The sequence below is a fragment of the Coregonus clupeaformis genome, chromosome 15 (assembly GCF_020615455.1).
Source record: "Coregonus clupeaformis isolate EN_2021a chromosome 15, ASM2061545v1, whole genome shotgun sequence".
Classification (NCBI taxonomy): domain Eukaryota; kingdom Metazoa; phylum Chordata; class Actinopteri; order Salmoniformes; family Salmonidae; genus Coregonus; species Coregonus clupeaformis.
In genome coordinates this window covers 29,446,277-29,464,865 of record NC_059206.1, presented here as the reverse complement: position 1 = coordinate 29,464,865, position 18,589 = coordinate 29,446,277, and the positions used below count along the sequence as shown (strand labels likewise).

Here is an 18,589-nt window from a genome sequence, read left to right as displayed (position 1 = left end):
ACGGGGCGAATTCAACTTGGAATTACATTGAGGGGTTAAAACAGTTCCAGGAATACCCCTGGCCTGACCAATCTGAACACAGGAACCTGAAAGCCTGCAATCCCACACACACACTTTCACTGAAAATAACAAAAGATAAAAGGAAGGGGAACGAATGGGCTGGGTGACTTGGTTTGAGGAGCATTTGGTTTCTTAATTAAACAGCAGGGCCACGGGATGCAATTTCACTATAACAAACACTAGCACATTGGAATGCTGTGTACATGTCACTGTTCCTAGGCATTGTTTTTTAAACAATTATTTAATAATGTTCTGCAGTGAGGCCAGGCAGTATTCAGCAATCCTATCAGAGGAATAGCCTGTAATTGTGGGGTTGGTTGTGGTGCTGTCGAAATGCTAGCGAAAGAGAGAGAGAGAGATGGGGAAAGAGAGAAACAGAGAGAGCGAGCAAGAGAGACCTTACGCAACACAAGGTGTGCTGACAACAAACCATAACAAAACACAATCGTTTGAATTATCACTGAATGACGGTTGAACCAACAGATTAATTGGTCTGTGGCTTCGTCATTCGTGACATTAATCTTATTACGATGGGCATGCAGCAAAACTACCCAGAGTGCAACAGAAGCATTATTACAACTTCATAACGTTGCCATTGCAATATTGTCATTATTCACGTCTATAATAATATACTACTATGTTAGCTTGAACAAAGCAGTGTTGATCAAAACAGTTTATTTTACCTTTACTTTACCAGGCTGGTTAATTATGAAAAAATTCTTATTTACAATGACGGTTCTAGGGAATGAGACAGGACAAACACTGTGAAAGCCGAGGCACTGTACAGGAAGACTAAGCCTATGGGGAGTTGAATGGCAGTTCATCATCTTACCCCTGGTAGGAATGTCAGTCTGTTTCCATCCATCCACAGCTCTTTGATTCCAGTGAGCTGCTCCAATACCTCAGGCTGGAAAAAAGAGAGAGAAAGAGAGGGAGAGTGACAGAGGGGGAGACAGAGAGAGGGGGAGACAGAGAGAGGGGGAGACAGAGAGAGAGCGAGACAGAGAGAGAGCGAGACAGAGAGACAGCGAGACAGAGAGACAGCGAGAGAGACACACAGAGAGAGACACACAGAGAGAGACACACAGAGAGAGACACACAGAGAGAGACACACAGAGAGAGAGCGAGACGGAAAGGGAGAGAAATGAGAGATCAATTAATTTACAACCATACAGGAATCATTGTGCATATTAGCCCTACAATTAGCCATACAGTCTCTCAGACACTTTAAAGGGATGCAAATCATTTGTCTGAAGTGACATCTTTCTTGACTCATTTCCCTCCTCCACACAGATCTGAGAATAGCAGTATGAACCCGTAGTAGGGCCTGTCTCCATATTGCTGTCACCTGTCTTCTATCTCCAGATCAGTGAATGAAGATGGGGAGATGGAGATGAAGCCACTGACTTTAGAGTACTGAGGTTCAGCCTTGGGAGGACAGAAAGACAGACAGACACTCACCACTTCAGTGAACTCGTTACTCCCCAAGTCCAATCTCTCCAGCTGGGTGAGCTTGTGCATGCTTCTGCAGAGGGAAAGGGAGAGAGGGAGGGAGACCGAGAGATAGATATTGATGTTGAGCAAAGGAGCTGGGAATAAAAGGAGTCAACCACAACAGCAGCATTTGCATGCTCATTCATGAGAGTGTGTGTGTGTGTGTGTGTGTGCACAAACAGCGTCCCTGTAGTCTAGTTTCTTAAAAGACTGCTTTATGTGGTATATCACCCATGGGCCCTGTTATAGCAGTCTCCAGCCCAGGCTTCCCTCTCACCCATTTAAGGCCGATTTCGTCACAGCAAAAAGAAGCACAACATTTCACACAGATACTCAGACGGTTATGTTACACCAGGGGGGCATGAAGAATTTAACGACATGGCAAAGACATTTGTTCAAATAAGGATAGACGTGCTGTTGGTCTAACACGTTCCTCCATATCCAGGCTTGCTTTGAGTTTCATTGATTTGTAACAAATTGGCAGCAATAGATTTTCGGATTTCTCTTCAGGTCTGGGGGAATTCATATGCATTTAGTGACAGACTTGTGGCAATACTAGTTGACAATTGTAGTTGACAATGAGATTTAAGGATAAAAAGGGATAGTCCGTCAATGGTCCAAGGGTGTGTACACCCAAACCATCACCACAAGGGTAAACAACCAGATTCCCCTGTCCTCTGATGGCCCAGATGCCTACAGCGATGACTCAGAGATGACCTTTCCTCTACCCATTAACGCTCTCTCACGCACACACACACAATAAAGTGTACAGCGGATGGGGAGAGCTTAGAGACCACGGGAGGAAGCACCAGGGGACTCCAGGAGCATTTCTTAAAAGAGTGTTTTAGTCCCTGTCCCACTCTGTGGCCCTCATCCGAGTGTCCTTGTACAAGTGCACACTCCTGTGAAGTACTCATACAGGGCCTTGGTAATTTCAACATCTATCACACACTTCACTGACATGCTGTGTAGATGCACAGATATAGGAGAGCTGGATGCTATATGACGATTACAACATAAGCTTAATTACCATTACATAAAACAAAATATGACAATACATATATGTGTTACTAAGACAAACAACAAAGTCTAAACACTAACTATAATATGAGATAGTGTGTTAGGCTAATTATTTAATATGACAGCTACTACTAGGGTAAATAAAAGAAAGATAAATAGAAGAAACTAAGGGCTTCGTTATATTTGGGAACAGATCAGATAACAGTCATTTCTCAGTGGGGATGAACAGACCCCCCTCAGCCCCCAGTTGTGCTCTGGACACCATATGTGAATTGATTGCCCCCCCATCTATCCTCAGAGTTCGTACTGCTTGGTGACCTAAACTGGGATATGCTTAACACCCCGGCCGTCCTACAATCTAAACTAGATGCCCTCAATCTCACACAAATTAACAAGGAACCTACCAGGTACAACCCTAAATCCGTAAACATGGGCACCCTCATAGATATCATCCTGACTAATTTACCCTCTAAATACACCTCCGCTGTCTTCAACCAGGATCTCAGCGATCACTGCCTCATTGCCTGCGTCCGTAATGGGTCCGCGGTCAAACGACCACCCCTCATCACTGTCAAACATCGACCTGGCCAAGGCTTTTGACTCTGTCAATCACCGCATTCTAATTGGTAGACTAAATAGCCTTGGTTTCTCAAATGACTGCCTCGCCTGGTTCTCCAACTACTTCTCAGATAGAGTTCAATGTGTCAAATCGGAGGGCCTGTTGTCTGGACCTCTGGCAGTCTATGGGGGTGCCACAGGGTTCAATTCTCGGGCTGACTCTATTCTCTGTGTATATCAATGATGTTGCTCTTGCTGCTGGTGACTCTCAGATCCACCTCTACGCAGACGACACCATTTTGTATACATCTGGCCCTTCATTGGACACTGTGTTAACAAACCTCCAAACGAGCTTCAATGCCATACAACACTCCTTCCGTGGCCTCCAACTGCTCTTAAACGCTAGTAAAACTAAATGCATGCTCTTCAATCGAACGCTGCTTGCACCCGCCCGCCCGACTAGAATCACTACTCTCGGCGGGTCTGACTTAGAATATGTGGACAACTACAAATACCTAGGTGTCTGGTTAGACCGTAAACTCTCCTTCCACACTCACATTAAGCATCTCCAATCCAAAGTTTAATCTAGAATCGGCTTCCTATTTCGCAACAAAGCCTCCTTCACTCATGCTGCTAAACATGCCCTCGTAAAACTGACTATCCTACCGATCCTTGACTTCGGCGATGTCATTTACAAAATAGCTTCCAACACTCTACTCAGCAAATTGGATGTAGTCTATCACAGTGCCATCCGTTTTGTCACCAAAGCCCCATATACTACCCACCATTGTGACCTGTACGCTCTCGTTGGCTGACCCTCACTACATATTCGTCGCCAAACCCACTGGCTCCAGGTCATCTATAAATCACTTCTAGGCAAATCCCCGCCTTATCTTAGCTCGTTGGTCACCATAGCAACACCCACCCGTAGTATGCGTTCCAGCAGGTATATCTCACTGGTCATCCCTAAAGCCAACACCTCCTTTGGCCGCCATTCCTTCCAGTTCTCTGCTGCAAATGACTGGAACAAACTGCAAAAATCTCTGAGGCTGAAGACACTTATCTCCCTCACTAACTTTAAGTATCAGTTGTCAGAGCAGCTTACTTATCACTGCACCTGTACACAGCCCATCTCTAATTAGCCCACCAAACTACCTCATCCCCATATTGTTATTTACATTGTTATTTATTTTGCTCATTTGCACCCCAGTATCTCTATTTGCACATCTATCACTCCAGTGTTAATACTAAATTGCAATTATTTTGCACTATGGCCTATTTATTGCCTTACCTCCATAACTTACTACATTTGCACACACTGTATATAGATTTTGTATTGTGTTATTGACTGTACGTTTTGTTTTTGTTTATTCCATATGTAACTCTGTGTTGTTTATGTTTTTATCGCACTGCTTTGCTTTATCTTGGCCAGGTCGCAGTTGTAAATGAGAACTTGTTTACCTGGTTTACCTGGTTAAATAAAGGTTTATAAAAAAAAAAAAAAAAAAAAAAAAATGAACCTGTAGGCTGATTTCCAAATGGCACTATTTTCCCCTTATAGTGCACTACTTTTGACCTGGGCCCATAAGGCTCTGGTCAAAAGTAGTGCACTATATAGACAATTGGTTGCCATTTGGGACGCAGCGCTAGTCCTCAAGACTCCCAGTCAAACCAAACACGGCTTGGTACTGGGGGTTAACAGTAATGCTCTTCCGTCCTGTGGAGGCTCTTTCGTCTTCGCTACTCCTCAAAACATTACACTTTAATCCATACTATGTATACCGTGTATACCTTTCCGTCTGTACAACCAAACTATACAACGAGGTGGTTTCACGTCGACCTCTAGGGTTGCTGTCGTGATAAACGTGGAGTTGGATATAAAAACGTGGCAGTGTTTTCGGACGGTGATAGCACGCTGAGCGTCCACCAGCATCGGAATATTCCTGCCCTGTGATTGGCAGGCTAGGAGGAGTGCTCTGCCAGGCTCCTTTCAGAGCTGCTTTCAGAGACACTGGGGTCGGTACAGAAAGCTCGGTACTGGGGTCTGTACAGAGTGCCATAGAAATCAGTGAGGAACACACAACGGTGCTGTCGCCAAAAGGTGTCTGGGGTAGGATGAGTGTTATTATAAGGCGTGTGTGTGTGCGTGCGGGCAGTTGTGTGTGTTTGCGCTTGCAATTTGTGTGTGTGCGTGTGTGTGCGTGTGTGTTTATTTACATCCCTGGGATGCTTGCATCTCTCTGGCATCCATTCTGGCCATTAAGCCTTCTGTTTGTCAGAGCTCCAGACCCTAGCTGCAGTCTCAGACACACAGAGCATAGAGGGCCAGCCAGCTAGGGGACAACAAAAGAAATGGACCTAGACAGGCAGGCTTCAATTAGACACAGAAAGATCAAGAGAAGAGAGACAGAGAGTAGAGAAAGAGAGAGGGGAAACGAGACAAAGAGAGCATAGCGGAAGAGCGAAGCGGAAAGACAGACAACGAGAAAGAGCATGACAGAAAGAGATGAGACTTCTCTCCAAAACCCCAAAACCACCTGCAGCAATCAGGATCCCCTTCATAATCACTGGGTTCATTAGGCAGTGAACACACATACACACAGAGGTAGGTAGGTAGTGGAGGCTTTCAAAAGGTGAAACGGAACATGAGTACAGTCTGAGTACTCTGGATTATAAAACCTGTCACAGCTCGCAACAGAGGTAGCACTCTTATATAACACGGTAGAATTCAATGCCACAGAGAAACATGGTGAGAGAGAAACAAACCGAGAAAGCAAGAGTGCGTAGGGGAGAGAGAGAGAGAGAGAGAGAGAGAGAGAGAGAGAGAGAGAGAGAGAGAGAGAGAGAGAGAGAGAGAGAGAGAGAGAGAGAGAGAGAGAGAGAGAGAGAGAGAGAGAGAGAGAGAGAGAGAGAGAGAGAGAGAGAGAGAGAGAGAGAGAGAGAGAGAGAGAGAGAGAGAGAGAGAGAGAGAGAGAGAGAGAGAGAGAGAGAGAGAGAGAGAGAGAACGATAGAGGCACTTGTTGTCCTTTTTTCTCCCTCACACAAACATGGTCACTCACAAAGAGCTACCTCTTGTTTGTCTGGGGACTCAGAGCTTTGAGGTCTGTAAGGGCTTTGATGTGGGGAAAACAGAGACAGAGACAACTTACTTAGGCAACATCTTTAACTGGTTCTCTCTCAGCTCCAGGATCTGCAGTTTAGTCAACCTGAGGGAGAGGGAGAGGAAGGGGAGGAGAGAGAGACAAAGAGACAGACAGAGAGAAAGACAGACAGACAGACAGACAGAGAGAGAGAGAGAGAGCGACAGAGAATACAAGTCAATGACAACACTCACTGTTGATACTCAGTCTTCAGGGACTTGGGATAGTGTCGTTTTACTGGATGGTTTTGTCTCAAAACAAACGTTTTTCCTGGGTCTGGATCACTGGGGTCTGGCCAACGATGTGAACCCTACAGATATACAGATATGTTTTTCTAGATTCCACACAACTCCTGCTAGTTTGAAACCCAGCCGTGATTCAGCCATAAGGTGGGGAAATTGATTCAGAGAGAAAGCTACATAGGGTCAGTAGCATGGTTTCCTGCCAGAACTTCAACCCAGATGATTTATGCATACGTACTACACCGTATAAATACTATGGCTTATATAAAGTTGTGACCTTTCCCACGGGAGAGAAACATCATATGATAAAACGTTAGTCTATAAAACTAACTTTGTTTACCAGCCACCGTGGCAGGTAGATTTTTAAAAAATCTACCAGCCCCTCCGATTTTTTACCAGGCTAAATATTTTTTCTGCATTAATTGCAGCAAAAAACACAAAACAAAACGGATAAGCATGCTTAGTAATGTTTCTAAAACAAGGAACGCAATACTAGTAAGAAGTCATGTGGTATATTGCTCAATTTAATATTTTGTGACCCGAGTCTAACCAAAATATCACAGATGAGACAAAAAAATTCAGCTGCCCCTTTAAGGTTAACCTGGTAACTGGGCCACTCAAGTCTTCATGTGTGGCTGTGAGAATCTGACTAGCAGAGGCAGATGAGGTCTCGCTCTTCGCTAACAGTGGAAGCAAACTCAAGCACTGAAAAACAACCTAACTTGTGAACAAAACTATGTAAATATATAGAGAAACACCAGGATAAAGTCTTACCTTAATAGTTAGACAGTTTTATGCCTGTGTGCATGGTTTCTAAAAACAAATCTTTCAGCATTCACACACACTGTGCACAGCGCCCCAGCCCAGGCTGTGTTGCTCCAAAAGGTGGGATAATGTTAGGATTCATATTTCTTTGTGCATTTCGAGATATGAAACAAAAAAGCAGAAATACTTTGAAAACAGCCACTGCAGCATTTATATATTTATAAAGCACAACTCGCATATGTGTCTATACTTAATTTTTTATACACTGCTCAAAAAAATTAAGGGAACACTTAAACAACACAATGTAACTCCAAGTCAATCACACTTCTGTGAAATCAAAATGTCCACTTAGGAAGCAACACTGATTGACAATAAATTTCACATGCTGTTGTGCAAATGGAATAGACAACAGGTGGAAATTATAGGCAATTAGCAAGACACCCCCAATAAAGGACTGGTTTTGCAGGTGGTGACCACTTCTCAGTTCCTATGCTTCCTGGCTGATGTTTTCGTCACTTTTGAATGCTGGCGGTGCTTTCACTCTAGTGGTAGCATGAGACGGAGTCTACAACCCACACAAGTGGCTCAGGTAGTGCAGCTCATCCAGGATGGCACATCAATGCGAGCTGTGGCAAGAAGGTTTGCTGTGTCTGTCAGCGTAGTGTCCAGAGCATGGAGGCGCTACCAGGAGACAGGCCAGTACATCAGGAGACGTGGAGGAGGCCGTAGGAGGGCAACAACCCAGCAGCAGGACTGCTACCTCCTCCTTTGTGCAAGGAGGAGCAGGAGGAGCACTGCCAGAGCCCTGCAAAATGACCTCCAGCAGGCCACAAATGTGCATGTGTCTGCTCAAACGGTCAGAAACAGATTCCATGAGGGTGGTATGAGGGCCCGATGTCCACAGGTGGGGGTTGTGCTTACAGCCCAACACCGTGCAGGACGTTTGGCATTTGCCAGCGAACACCAAGATTGGCAAATTCGCCACTGGCGCCCTGTGCTCTTCACAGATGAAAGCAGGTTCACATTGAGCACATGTGACAGACGTGACAGAGTCTGGAGACACCGTGGAGAACATTCTGTTGCCTGCAACATCCTCCAGCATGACCGGTTTGGCGGTGGGTCAGTCATGGTGTGGGGTGGCATTTCTTTGGGGGGGCCGCACAGCCCTCAATGTGCTCGCCAGAGGTAGCCTGACTGCCATTAGGTACCGAGATGAGATCCTCAGACCCCTTGTGAGACCATATGCTGGTGCGGTTGGCCCTGGGTTCCTCCTAATGCAAGACAATGCTAGACTTCATGTGGCTGGAGTGTGTCAGCAGTTCCTGCAAGAGGAAGGCATTGATGCTATGGACTGGCCCGCCCGTTCCCCAGACCTGAATCCAATTGAGCACATCTGGGACATCATGTCTCGCTCCATCCACCAACGCCACGTTGCACCACAGACTGTCCAGGAGTTGGCGGATGCTTTAGTCCAGGTCTGGGAGGAGATCCCTCAGGAGACCATCCGCCACCTCATCAGGAGCATGCCCAGGCGTTGTAGGGAGGTCATACAGGCACGTGGAGGCCACACACACTACTGAGCCTCATTTTGACTTGTTTTAAGGACATTACATCAAAGTTGGATCAGCCTGTAGTGTGGTTTTCCACTTTAATTTTGAGGGTGACTCCAAATCCAGACCTCCATGGGTTGATACATTTGATTTCCATGGATCATTTTTGTGTGATTTTGTTGTCAGCACATTCAACTATGTAAAGAAAAAAGTATTTAATAAGATTATTTCATTCATTCAGATCTAGGATGTGTTATTTTAGTGTTCCCTTTATTTTTTTGAGCAGTGTATTCTTATAAAATGCTCGCACTGTAGAGCCCTGAGTGTGACCACCCGACAACGTGGCTGGTGAATTAGATATACAGTACCAGTCAAAGGTTTGGACACACCTACTCATTTCAAGGGTTTTTCTTTATTTTTACTATTCTCCACATTGTAGAATAATAGGGAAGACATCAAAACTATGAAATAACACATATGGAATCATGTAGTAACCAAAAAAGTGTTAAACAAATCAAAATATGTTTTATACTTGAGACTGTTCAAATAGCCACCCTTTGCCTTGATGACAGCTTTGCACACTCTTGGCATTCTCTCAACCAGCTTCATGAGGTAGTCACCTGGAATGCATTTCAATTAACAGGTGTGCCTTCTTAAAAGTTAATTTGTGGAATATCTTTTCTTAATGCGTTTGAGCCAATCAGTTGTGTTGTGACAAGGTGTGTGTGTGTGGGGGGGGGTATAAAGAAGATAGCCTTATTTGGTAAAAGACCAAGTCCATATTACTTTAAGACATGAAGGTCAGTCAATCCGGAAAATGTCAAGAACTTTGAAAGTTTCTTCAAGTGCAGTCGCAAAAACCATCAAGCGCTATGATGAAACTGGCTCTCATGAGGACCGCCACAGGAATGGAAGACCCAGAGTTACCTCTGCTGCAGATAATAAGGACATTAGAGTTACCAGCCTCAGACATTGCAGCCCAAATAAATGCTTCAGAGTTCAAGTAACAGACACATCTCAACATCAACTGTTGGCCTTCATGGTCGAATTGCTGCAAAGAAACCACCACTAAAGGACACCAATAAGAAGAAGGCCAAGAAACACAAGCAATGTACATTAGACCGGTGGAAATGTGTCCTTTGGTCTGGAGTCCAAATTGGAGATTTCTGGTTCCAACCGCCGTGTCTTTGTTAGACGCGGTGTGGGTGAACGGATGATCTCTGCATGTGTAGTTCCCACCGTAAAGCATTGAGGAGGAGGTGTTATGGTGCTTTGCTAGTGACACTGTCTGTTATTTATTTAGAATTCAAGGCACACTTAACCAGCATGGCTACCACAGCATTCTGCAGCGATATGCCATCCCATCTGGTTTGGGCTTAGTGGGACTATCATTTGTTTTTCAACAGGACAATGACCCAACACACCGCCAAGCTGTGTAAGAGCTATTTTACCAAGAAGGAGAGTGATGGAGTGCTGCATCAGATAACCTGGCCTCCAGAATCTCCCGACCTCAACCCAATTGAGATGGTTTGGGATAACCCGGACCGCAGAGTGAAGGAAAAGCAGCCAACAAGTGCTCAGCATATGTGGGAACTCCTTCAAGACTGTTGGAAAAGCATTCCAGGTGAAGCTGGTGGAGAGAATGCCAAGAGTGTGCAAAGCTATCATCAAGGCAAAGGGTGGCTATTTGAAGAAACTCAAATATAAAATATATTTTGATTTGTTTAACACTTTTTTGGTTACTACATGATTCCATATGTGTTATTTCGTAGTTTAGATGTCTTCACTACATTTACATTACATTTTAGTAATTTAGCAGACGCTCTTATCCAGAGCAATTTACAGTTAGTGAGTGCATACATTTTTTTTTTTTTTACTGGCCCCCCGTGGGAAACGAACCCACAACCCTGCCGTTGCAAACGCCATGCTCTACCAACTGAGCTACATCCCTGCCGGCCATTCCCTCCCCTACCCTGGACGACGCTGGGCCAATTGTGCGCCGCCCCATGGGTCTCCCGGTCGCGGCCGGCTACGACAGAGCATGGATTCGAACCAGGATCTCTAGTGGCACAGCTAGTACTGCGATGCAGTGCCTTAGACCACTGCGCCACTCGGGAGACACAAGTTCACTATTATTATACAATGTAGAAAATAGTAAAAATAAAGAAAAACCCTGGAATGAGTAGGTGTGTCCAAACCTTTGACTTGTACTGTATATGTATTGTTTTTGATTGATTGTCTGATGTCTTACCTGCCAAAGCTGGCTGGTAGGAACTCGAGGAAGGCGTCGTTTAGGTAGAGCTGTGTCAGGCTGAGGAGCTGAGTGAAACCCTCTGGGAGCCTGCAGGGGAGACATGAGCAACATGGTCAGATTACTAGCCTCATCACTAACATCATCAAGGAGACAGACTAAAAAAATACACTGAAGCAATAGGTGTTATTAAAGGCCTAACCTAATGTAGCAGGTGTAAAATAAACGCTTGAGTGGCGATTCTTTCTGGTCCTGACGAGAAAAATGTGAACTGTCGGGGAAGGTTCTCTTCTGCACTGATGAACCAATCTAGTAAATGTGGAGGAGGAGTTAAGATGGAGTGTCGCCATATTAACGTCCAAAAGTGGAAGTCACGTCACATGCTCTTTCCATTTCCCATGAAAAGCAGTTACATCCGGTTGTTTCCGTCCCCGCTGAGTGTTAAACGCACAATGCAGCCATTTTTATATCAATATCAAATCATTTATGGGTAACAATTAAGTACCTTACCATGATTGTTTTAAATTAAAATGGTCAAAAAGAAACAAAACTAGCTTCTTAGCAAAGAGAAAACTGAAAACTAGCTGTTATTGGCAGAGAGGTTTGGAACTCTCTTTCTTATTGGTCTATTAACTAATTAATGTCACCAGGCAGGCGAAAACGCAATCCCACCAAAACAGGTGGTCTTTTCAAACAGCTCTTACACTAAAGGGCATTATCATAATTTTCAACATTTCACAGTATTATCCCAACCTCAGTGTGGAAATATATATAAAACACAGGAAAATCATGTTTTTGAACGCACTGGGCCTTTAACTTATTTTAAAAAGCATCATAAAAAGAGAGCAATTATGGTATCTATGCAAAAAATGGCACAGGAGCCGAGCAGAAGAGTATAGCAATAAGAGGTGTTATTATTTTACAAAAAAGTACTGCATCTCCAAGACAATTTTCCCTTTGGGAACAATAACGTTAATCTGATCTTTGTAATGAAAAGAAAGCAAATGTCTGCCAACGGTTTAATGTTCTAAAGCATTATCCTTGTTAGAGACATCTTGGTTTGAATATGATATTTACTCATTGTTAGTGGTATCAACAGCTCAAATTGAATGGCGCCGAAGAAGATGGCAGCCGTTTTACAGACCAATTGTACTATTATGTGTGTTTTTTTCGCGTTATTTGTAATTTATTCTGTACATAATGTTTCTGCCACCGTCTCTTATATCAGGATAGCGATTACTCACCTCGTATTGGACAATACTTTCTCTTCAACGAGTCGGACACGAAGGATATCCTACAGACACCCGACAAGGCCCAAATCCCCGTCATTCGCATGAGAAAGAGACGGCGATATCCTGGACGTAGGTCGGGGTGCCTTGTAAGGATCCGACGGTGAGCGTGTAAACTGCCTCTTCCATCAATCCTATTAGCCAATGTTCAATGATTTGAAAATAAATTAGACAACCTAAGATTACGGTTATCCTACCAACGGGACATTAAAAACTGTAATATCTTATGTTTCACGAGTCGTGGCTGAACGACAACATGGATAACATACAGCTGGCGGGATATACACTACATCGGCAGGATAGAACGGCTGACTCTGGTAAGACAAGGGGTGGCGGTCTGTGTATATTGGTAAACAACAGCTGGTGCATAAAATCTAATACTAAGGAAGTCTCGAGGTTTTGCTCGCCTGAGGTAGAGTATCTCATGATAAGCTGTAGACCACACTATTTACCAAGAGAGTTTTCATCTATATTTTTCGTAGCTGTCTATTTACCACCACAAACCGATACAGGCATTAAGATTGAGTGCAATGAGCTGTATAAGGCCATAAGTAAACAGGAAAACGCTCATCCAGAGGCAGCGCTCCTAGTGGCCGAGGACTTTAATTCAGGGAAACTTAAATCCATTCTACCTAATTTCTACCAGCATGTTAAATGTGCAACCAGAGGGAAAAACACTCTAGACCACCTTTACTCCACACACAGTGACGCGTACAAAGCTCTCCCTCGCCCTCCATTTGGCAAATCTAACCATTACTCTATCCTCCTGATTCCTGCTTATAAGCAAAAACTAAAGCAGGAAGCACCAGTGACTCAGTAAATAAGGAAGTGGTCAGATGACGCAGATGCTAAGCTACAGGACTGTTTTTCTAGCACAGACTGGAATATGTTCCGAGATTCTTCCGATAGCATTGAGGAGTACACCACATCAGTCACTGGCTTCATCAATGAGTGCATCGATGACGTCGTCCCCACAGTGACCGTACGTACATACCGGGCTTGAAAACGATTACAGACCACAAAGGGAAGCACAGCCGCGAGCTGCCCTAGTGACACAAGCCTACCAGACGAGCTAAATCACTTCTATGCTTGCTTCGAGGCAAGCAACACTGAAGCATGCATGAGAGCATCAGCTGTTCCGGATGACTATGTGATCAAGCTCTCTGTAGCCGATGTGAGTAAGACTTTTAAACAGGTCAACATTCACAAGGCCGCAGGGCCAGAGGGATTACCAGGACGTGTACTCCGAGCATGCGCTGACCAACTGGCAAGTGTCTTCACTGACATTTTCAACATGTCCCTGACTGAGTCTGTAATACCAACATGTTTCAAGCAGACCACCATAGTCCCTGTGCCCAAGAACACTAAGATAACCTGCCTAAATGACTACCGACCCGTAGCACTCATGTCTGTAGCCATGAAGTGCTTTGAAAGGCTGGTTATGGCTCACATCAACACCATTATCCCAGAAACCCTAGACCCACTCCAATTTGCATACCGTCCCAACAGATCCACAGATGATGCAATCTCTACTGCACTCCACACTGCCCTTTCCCACCTGGACAAGAGGAACACCTATGTGAGAATGCTATTAATTGACTACAGCTCAGCGTTCAACACCATAGTGCCCTCAAAGCTCATCACTAAGCTAAGGACCCTGGGACTAAACACCTCCCTCTGCAACTGGATCCTGGACTTCCTGATGGGCCGCCCCCAGGTGGTAAGGGTAGGTAACAACACATCTGCCAAGCTGATCCTCAACACGGGGGCCCCTCAGGGGTGCGTGCTCAGTCCCCTCCTGTACTCCCTGTTCACCCATGACTGCATGGCCAGGCACGACTCCAACACCATCATTAAGTTTGCAGACGACACAACAGTGGTAGGTCTGATCACCGACAATGATGAGACAGCCTATAGGGAGGAGGTCAGAGACCTGGCCGTGTGGTGCCAGGATAACAACCTCTCCCTCAACGTGATCAAGACAAAGGAGATGATCGTGGACTACAGGGGGAAAAAAAGAGGACTGAGCACGCCCCCATTGTCACACCCTGGCTCTGGGACTCTATATGTTGAGCCAGGGTGTGTTCTTTCTGTTGTGTTTATTTCTATGTTGGCCAGAGTGACTCCCAATCAGAGGCAACGAGTGTCAGCTGTCGTTGGTTGTCTCTGATTGGGAGCCATATTTAAACTGTCTGTTTTCCCTTTGTGTTTGTGGGTTTTTGTTCCGTGTTGGTCATTGTTACCGTGGACTTCACGAGTCGTTTCTTGTTTTGTTGTCTATTATCACTAAATTATAATAAAGTTTAAACATGTTCGTTCATCACGCTGCGCCTTGGTCTATTCCCTACGACGATCGTGACAGAAAAACCCACCATACAAGGACCAAGCAGCGTGTCCAGGAGCAGGCAGCCTGGACATGGGAGGAGATATTGGACGGGAAAGGATCCTGGACTTGGAAGGAGATACAGGCCGGGATGGATCGGCGTCCGTGGGAAGAGACGGTGGAGGCGCGCCGTAGAGAGGAGCAGCGGCGCCAAACGGGTCAACGTCGGACAGGCGAGAGGCAACCCCAGAACATTTTTAGGGGGGGGGCACACGGCATGGACGACGGGGTTGACGGAGGCAGAAAAGGGGCGTATTCAGAAGGCCACCAGGTTACGGGGGCCACTGGTCAAAGTAGAGCCAGTGGTGTGTGTCCCCAGTACGGTCCGGCCTGTTACGGCCCCTCGCACCAAATGGACGGTGTGCGTCGCCAGCCCGGTCCGGCCTGTCCCTGCTCCACGCACCAAGCCTACGGTGTGCGTCGCCAGCCCAGTCCGGCCTGTCCCTGCTCCACGCACCAAGCCTACGGTGTGCGTCGCCAGCCCGGCCCGGCCTGTCCCTGCTCCTCGCACCAAGCCTACGGTGTGCGTCGCCAGCCCGGCCCGGCCTGTCCCTGCTCCTCGCACCAAGCCTACGGTGTGCGTCGCCAGCCCGGTCCGGCCTGTCCCTGCTCCACGCACCAAGCCTACGGTGTGCGTCGCCAGCCCGGTCCGGCCTGTCCCTGCTCCACGCACCAAGCCTACGGAGTGCGTCGCCAGCCCAGCCCGGCCTGTCCCTGCTCCACGCACCAAGCCTACGGTGTGGGTCGCCAGCCCGGTCCGGCCTGTCCCTGCTCCACGCACCAAGCCTACGGTGTGCGTCGCCAGCCCAGCCCGGCCTGTCCCTGCTCCACGCACCAAGCCTACGGGGTGCGTCGCCAGCTCAGCCCGGCCTGTCCCTGCTCTACGCACCAAGCCTACGGTGTGCGTCGTCAGCCTGGTAAGGCCCGTTGCTGCTCCACGCACCAAGCCTACGGTGCGCGTCGCCAGCCCGGCCCGGCCTGTTCCTGCTACTCGCACTAAGCCAGGGGTGCGAGTCGTCAGCCTGGTAAGGCCCGTTCCTCCTCCACGCACCAAGCCAGGGGTGCGCGTCGTCAGCCTGGTAAGGCCCGTTCCTCCTCCACGCACCAAGCCAAGGGTGCGCGTCGTCAGTCCAGCACAACCCGTGCCTGGGTCACGTCAACTGCTCCACTATGGAGCTGAAGCTAACCGCTCCTGCTAAGTCCAGTTCAGCTCCAGCCAGCGGGGCCAGACTGGACCAGGGGCGCTATGGGGGGTTTATTGGAGGGTGGGTGGCAAGGCCGGAGCCAGAACCGCCGCCGAGGAGGTATGCCCACCCAGCCCTCCCCTGTTTTGTTCAAGTTGAGGCGCGGTCGCAGTCCGCGCCTTTAGGGGGGGTACTGTCACACCCTGGCTCTGGGACTCTATATGTTGAGCCAGGGTGTGTTCTTTCTGTTGTGTTTATTTCTATGTTGGCCAGAGTTACTCCCAATCAGAGGCAACGAGTGTCAGCTGTCGTTGGTTGTCTCTGATTGGGAGCCATATTTAAACTGTCTGTTTTCCCTTTGTGTTTGTGGGTTTTTGTTCCGTGTTGGTCATTGTTACCGTGGACTTCACGAGTCGTTTCTTGTTTTGTTGTCTATTATCACTAAAGATAATAAAGTTTAAACATGTTCGTTCATCACGCTGCGCCTTGGTCTATTCCCTACGACGATCGTGACACCCATTCTCATCGACAGGGCTGTAGTGGAACAGGTTGAGAGCTTCAAGTTCCTTGGTGTCCACATCACCAACAAACTAGTCTTGGTCCAAAAGGCTTGTTAACAGCTTCTACCCCCAAGCCATAAGACTCCTGAACAGCTAATCATGGCTACCCGGACTATTTGCATTGCCCCCCCTCTTTTACGCTGCTGCTACTCTGTTTATTATTTATGCATAGTCACTTTAACTCTACCCACATGTACATATTACCTCAATTAGCTTGACTAACTGGTGCCCCCGCACATTGACTTTTTCTTAAACTACATTGTTGGTTAGGCTTGTAAGTAAGCATTTCACTGTAATGTCTACACCTGTTGTATTCGGCACATGTGGCAAATTCAATTTTATTTGATTTAATTTGAAATCCTATTTGGCTAGAGTGATTAGAGAGCAAAGATTCACTTAAGATTGCCGCATTGATCCGTGATAACAATATAATCACCATTTAGTGAATGGCCTAGCTGTAGCGGTTTACAAGTTAACATATCAAGGCAGAGTCGTACCCTATGGCATGTGTAGCTAGGTAAATATACAGGTGTGACTTAAAATAACTTGTAGCAAACTTACTTGGAGATGGGATTCACACTTGCTTCAACAATAGCCAGGACTTTGCAGTTCTTTATATTTTCTGGAAACTCCTGGATAGCTAGAACATGAAGCAGATGTACGGTTACAGCATGTCAACATATAAGCCGTTTAATTATTTAAACATTTGTTACCATTCCTGGGGGATATGTCACAAAGCAGGATGAAACATCTTCATATCTCCTAGATCAAAAAGCAATATTTACTCTAAATTGTATAACTTACTTGATATTTTCAATATCCCACATTCAACTCCAGCCTTCTTATTAAACTGGAAGATCTATCGCTTCTACAGTAGCATACAGTGAGGGAAAAAAGTATTTGATCCCCTGCTGATTTTGTAAGTTTGCCCACTGACGAAGAAATGATCAGTCTATAATTTTAATGGTAGGTTTATTTGAACAGTGAGAGACAGAATAACAACAAAAAAATCCAGAAAAACACATGTCAAAAATGTTATAAATTGATTTGCATTTTAAATGAGGGAAATAAGTATTTGACCCCCTCTCAATCAGAAAGATTTCTGGCTCCCAGGTGTCTTTTATACAGAACGAGCTGAGATTAGGAGCACACTCTTAAAGGGAGTGCTCCTAATCTCAGCTTGTTACCTGTATAAAAGACACCTGTCCACAGAAGCAATCAATCAATCAGATTCCAAACTCTCCACCATGGCCAAGACCAAAGAGCTCTCCAAGGATGTCAGGGACAAGATTGTAGACCTACACAAGGCTGGAATGGGCTACAAGACCATCGCCAAGCAGCTTGGTGAGAAGGTGACAACAGTTGGTGCGATTATTCGCAAATGGAAGAAACACAAAATAACTGTCAATCTCCCTCAGCCTGGGGCTCCATGCAAGATCTCACCTCGTGGAGTTGCAATGATCATGAGAACGGTGAGGAATCAGCCCAGAACTACACGGGAGGATTTTGTCAATGATCTCAAGGCAGCTGGGACCATAATCACCAAAAAAACAATTGGTAACACACTACGCCGTGAAGGACTGAAATCCTGCAGCGCCCGCAAGGTCCCCCTGCTCAAGAAAGCACATATACAGGGCTGTCTGAAGTTTGCCTGGGTGAAAGTGTTGTGTTCAGATGAGACCAAAATCGAGCTCTTTGGCATCATCTCAACTCGCCGTGTTTGGAGGAGGAGGAATGCTGCCTATGACCCCAGGAACACCATCCCCAACTTCAAACATGGAGGTGGAAACATTATGCTTTGGGGGTGTTTTTCTGCTAAGGGGACAGGACAACTTCACCGCATCAAAGGGACGATGGACGGGGCCATGTACTGTCAAATCTTGGGTGAGAACCTCCTTCCCTCAGCCAGGGCATTGAAAATGGGTCGTGGATGGGTATTCCAGAATGACAATGACCCAAAACACACGGCCAAGGTAACAAAGGAGTGGCTCAAGAAGAAGCACATTAAGGTCCTGGAGTGGCCTAGCCAGTCTCCAGACCTTAATCTCATAGAAAATCTGTGGAGGGAGCTGAAGGTTCGAGTTGCCAAACG

General features: G+C 46.2%; 1 protein-coding gene across 3 annotated transcripts in view; it reads right to left on the bottom strand.

Moving 5' to 3' along the window:
- Nucleotides 1–18,589, bottom strand: part of LOC121582614 (erbin) — a 147,481-nt gene that overhangs the window by 43,161 nt on the left and 85,731 nt on the right. For all 3 annotated transcript variants that reach the window (XM_045225095.1, XM_041898542.2, XM_045225096.1), the window contains exons 5-9: nucleotides 17,059–17,137; nucleotides 11,082–11,171; nucleotides 6,283–6,339; nucleotides 1,522–1,585; nucleotides 893–967 (exon numbers count right to left, since the gene is read on the bottom strand). In XM_045225095.1, the coding sequence (XP_045081030.1) occupies nucleotides 893–967; nucleotides 1,522–1,585; nucleotides 6,283–6,339; nucleotides 11,082–11,171; nucleotides 17,059–17,137 (365 nt within the window). The remainder of the gene's footprint in view (nucleotides 1–892; nucleotides 968–1,521; nucleotides 1,586–6,282; nucleotides 6,340–11,081; nucleotides 11,172–17,058; nucleotides 17,138–18,589) is intronic.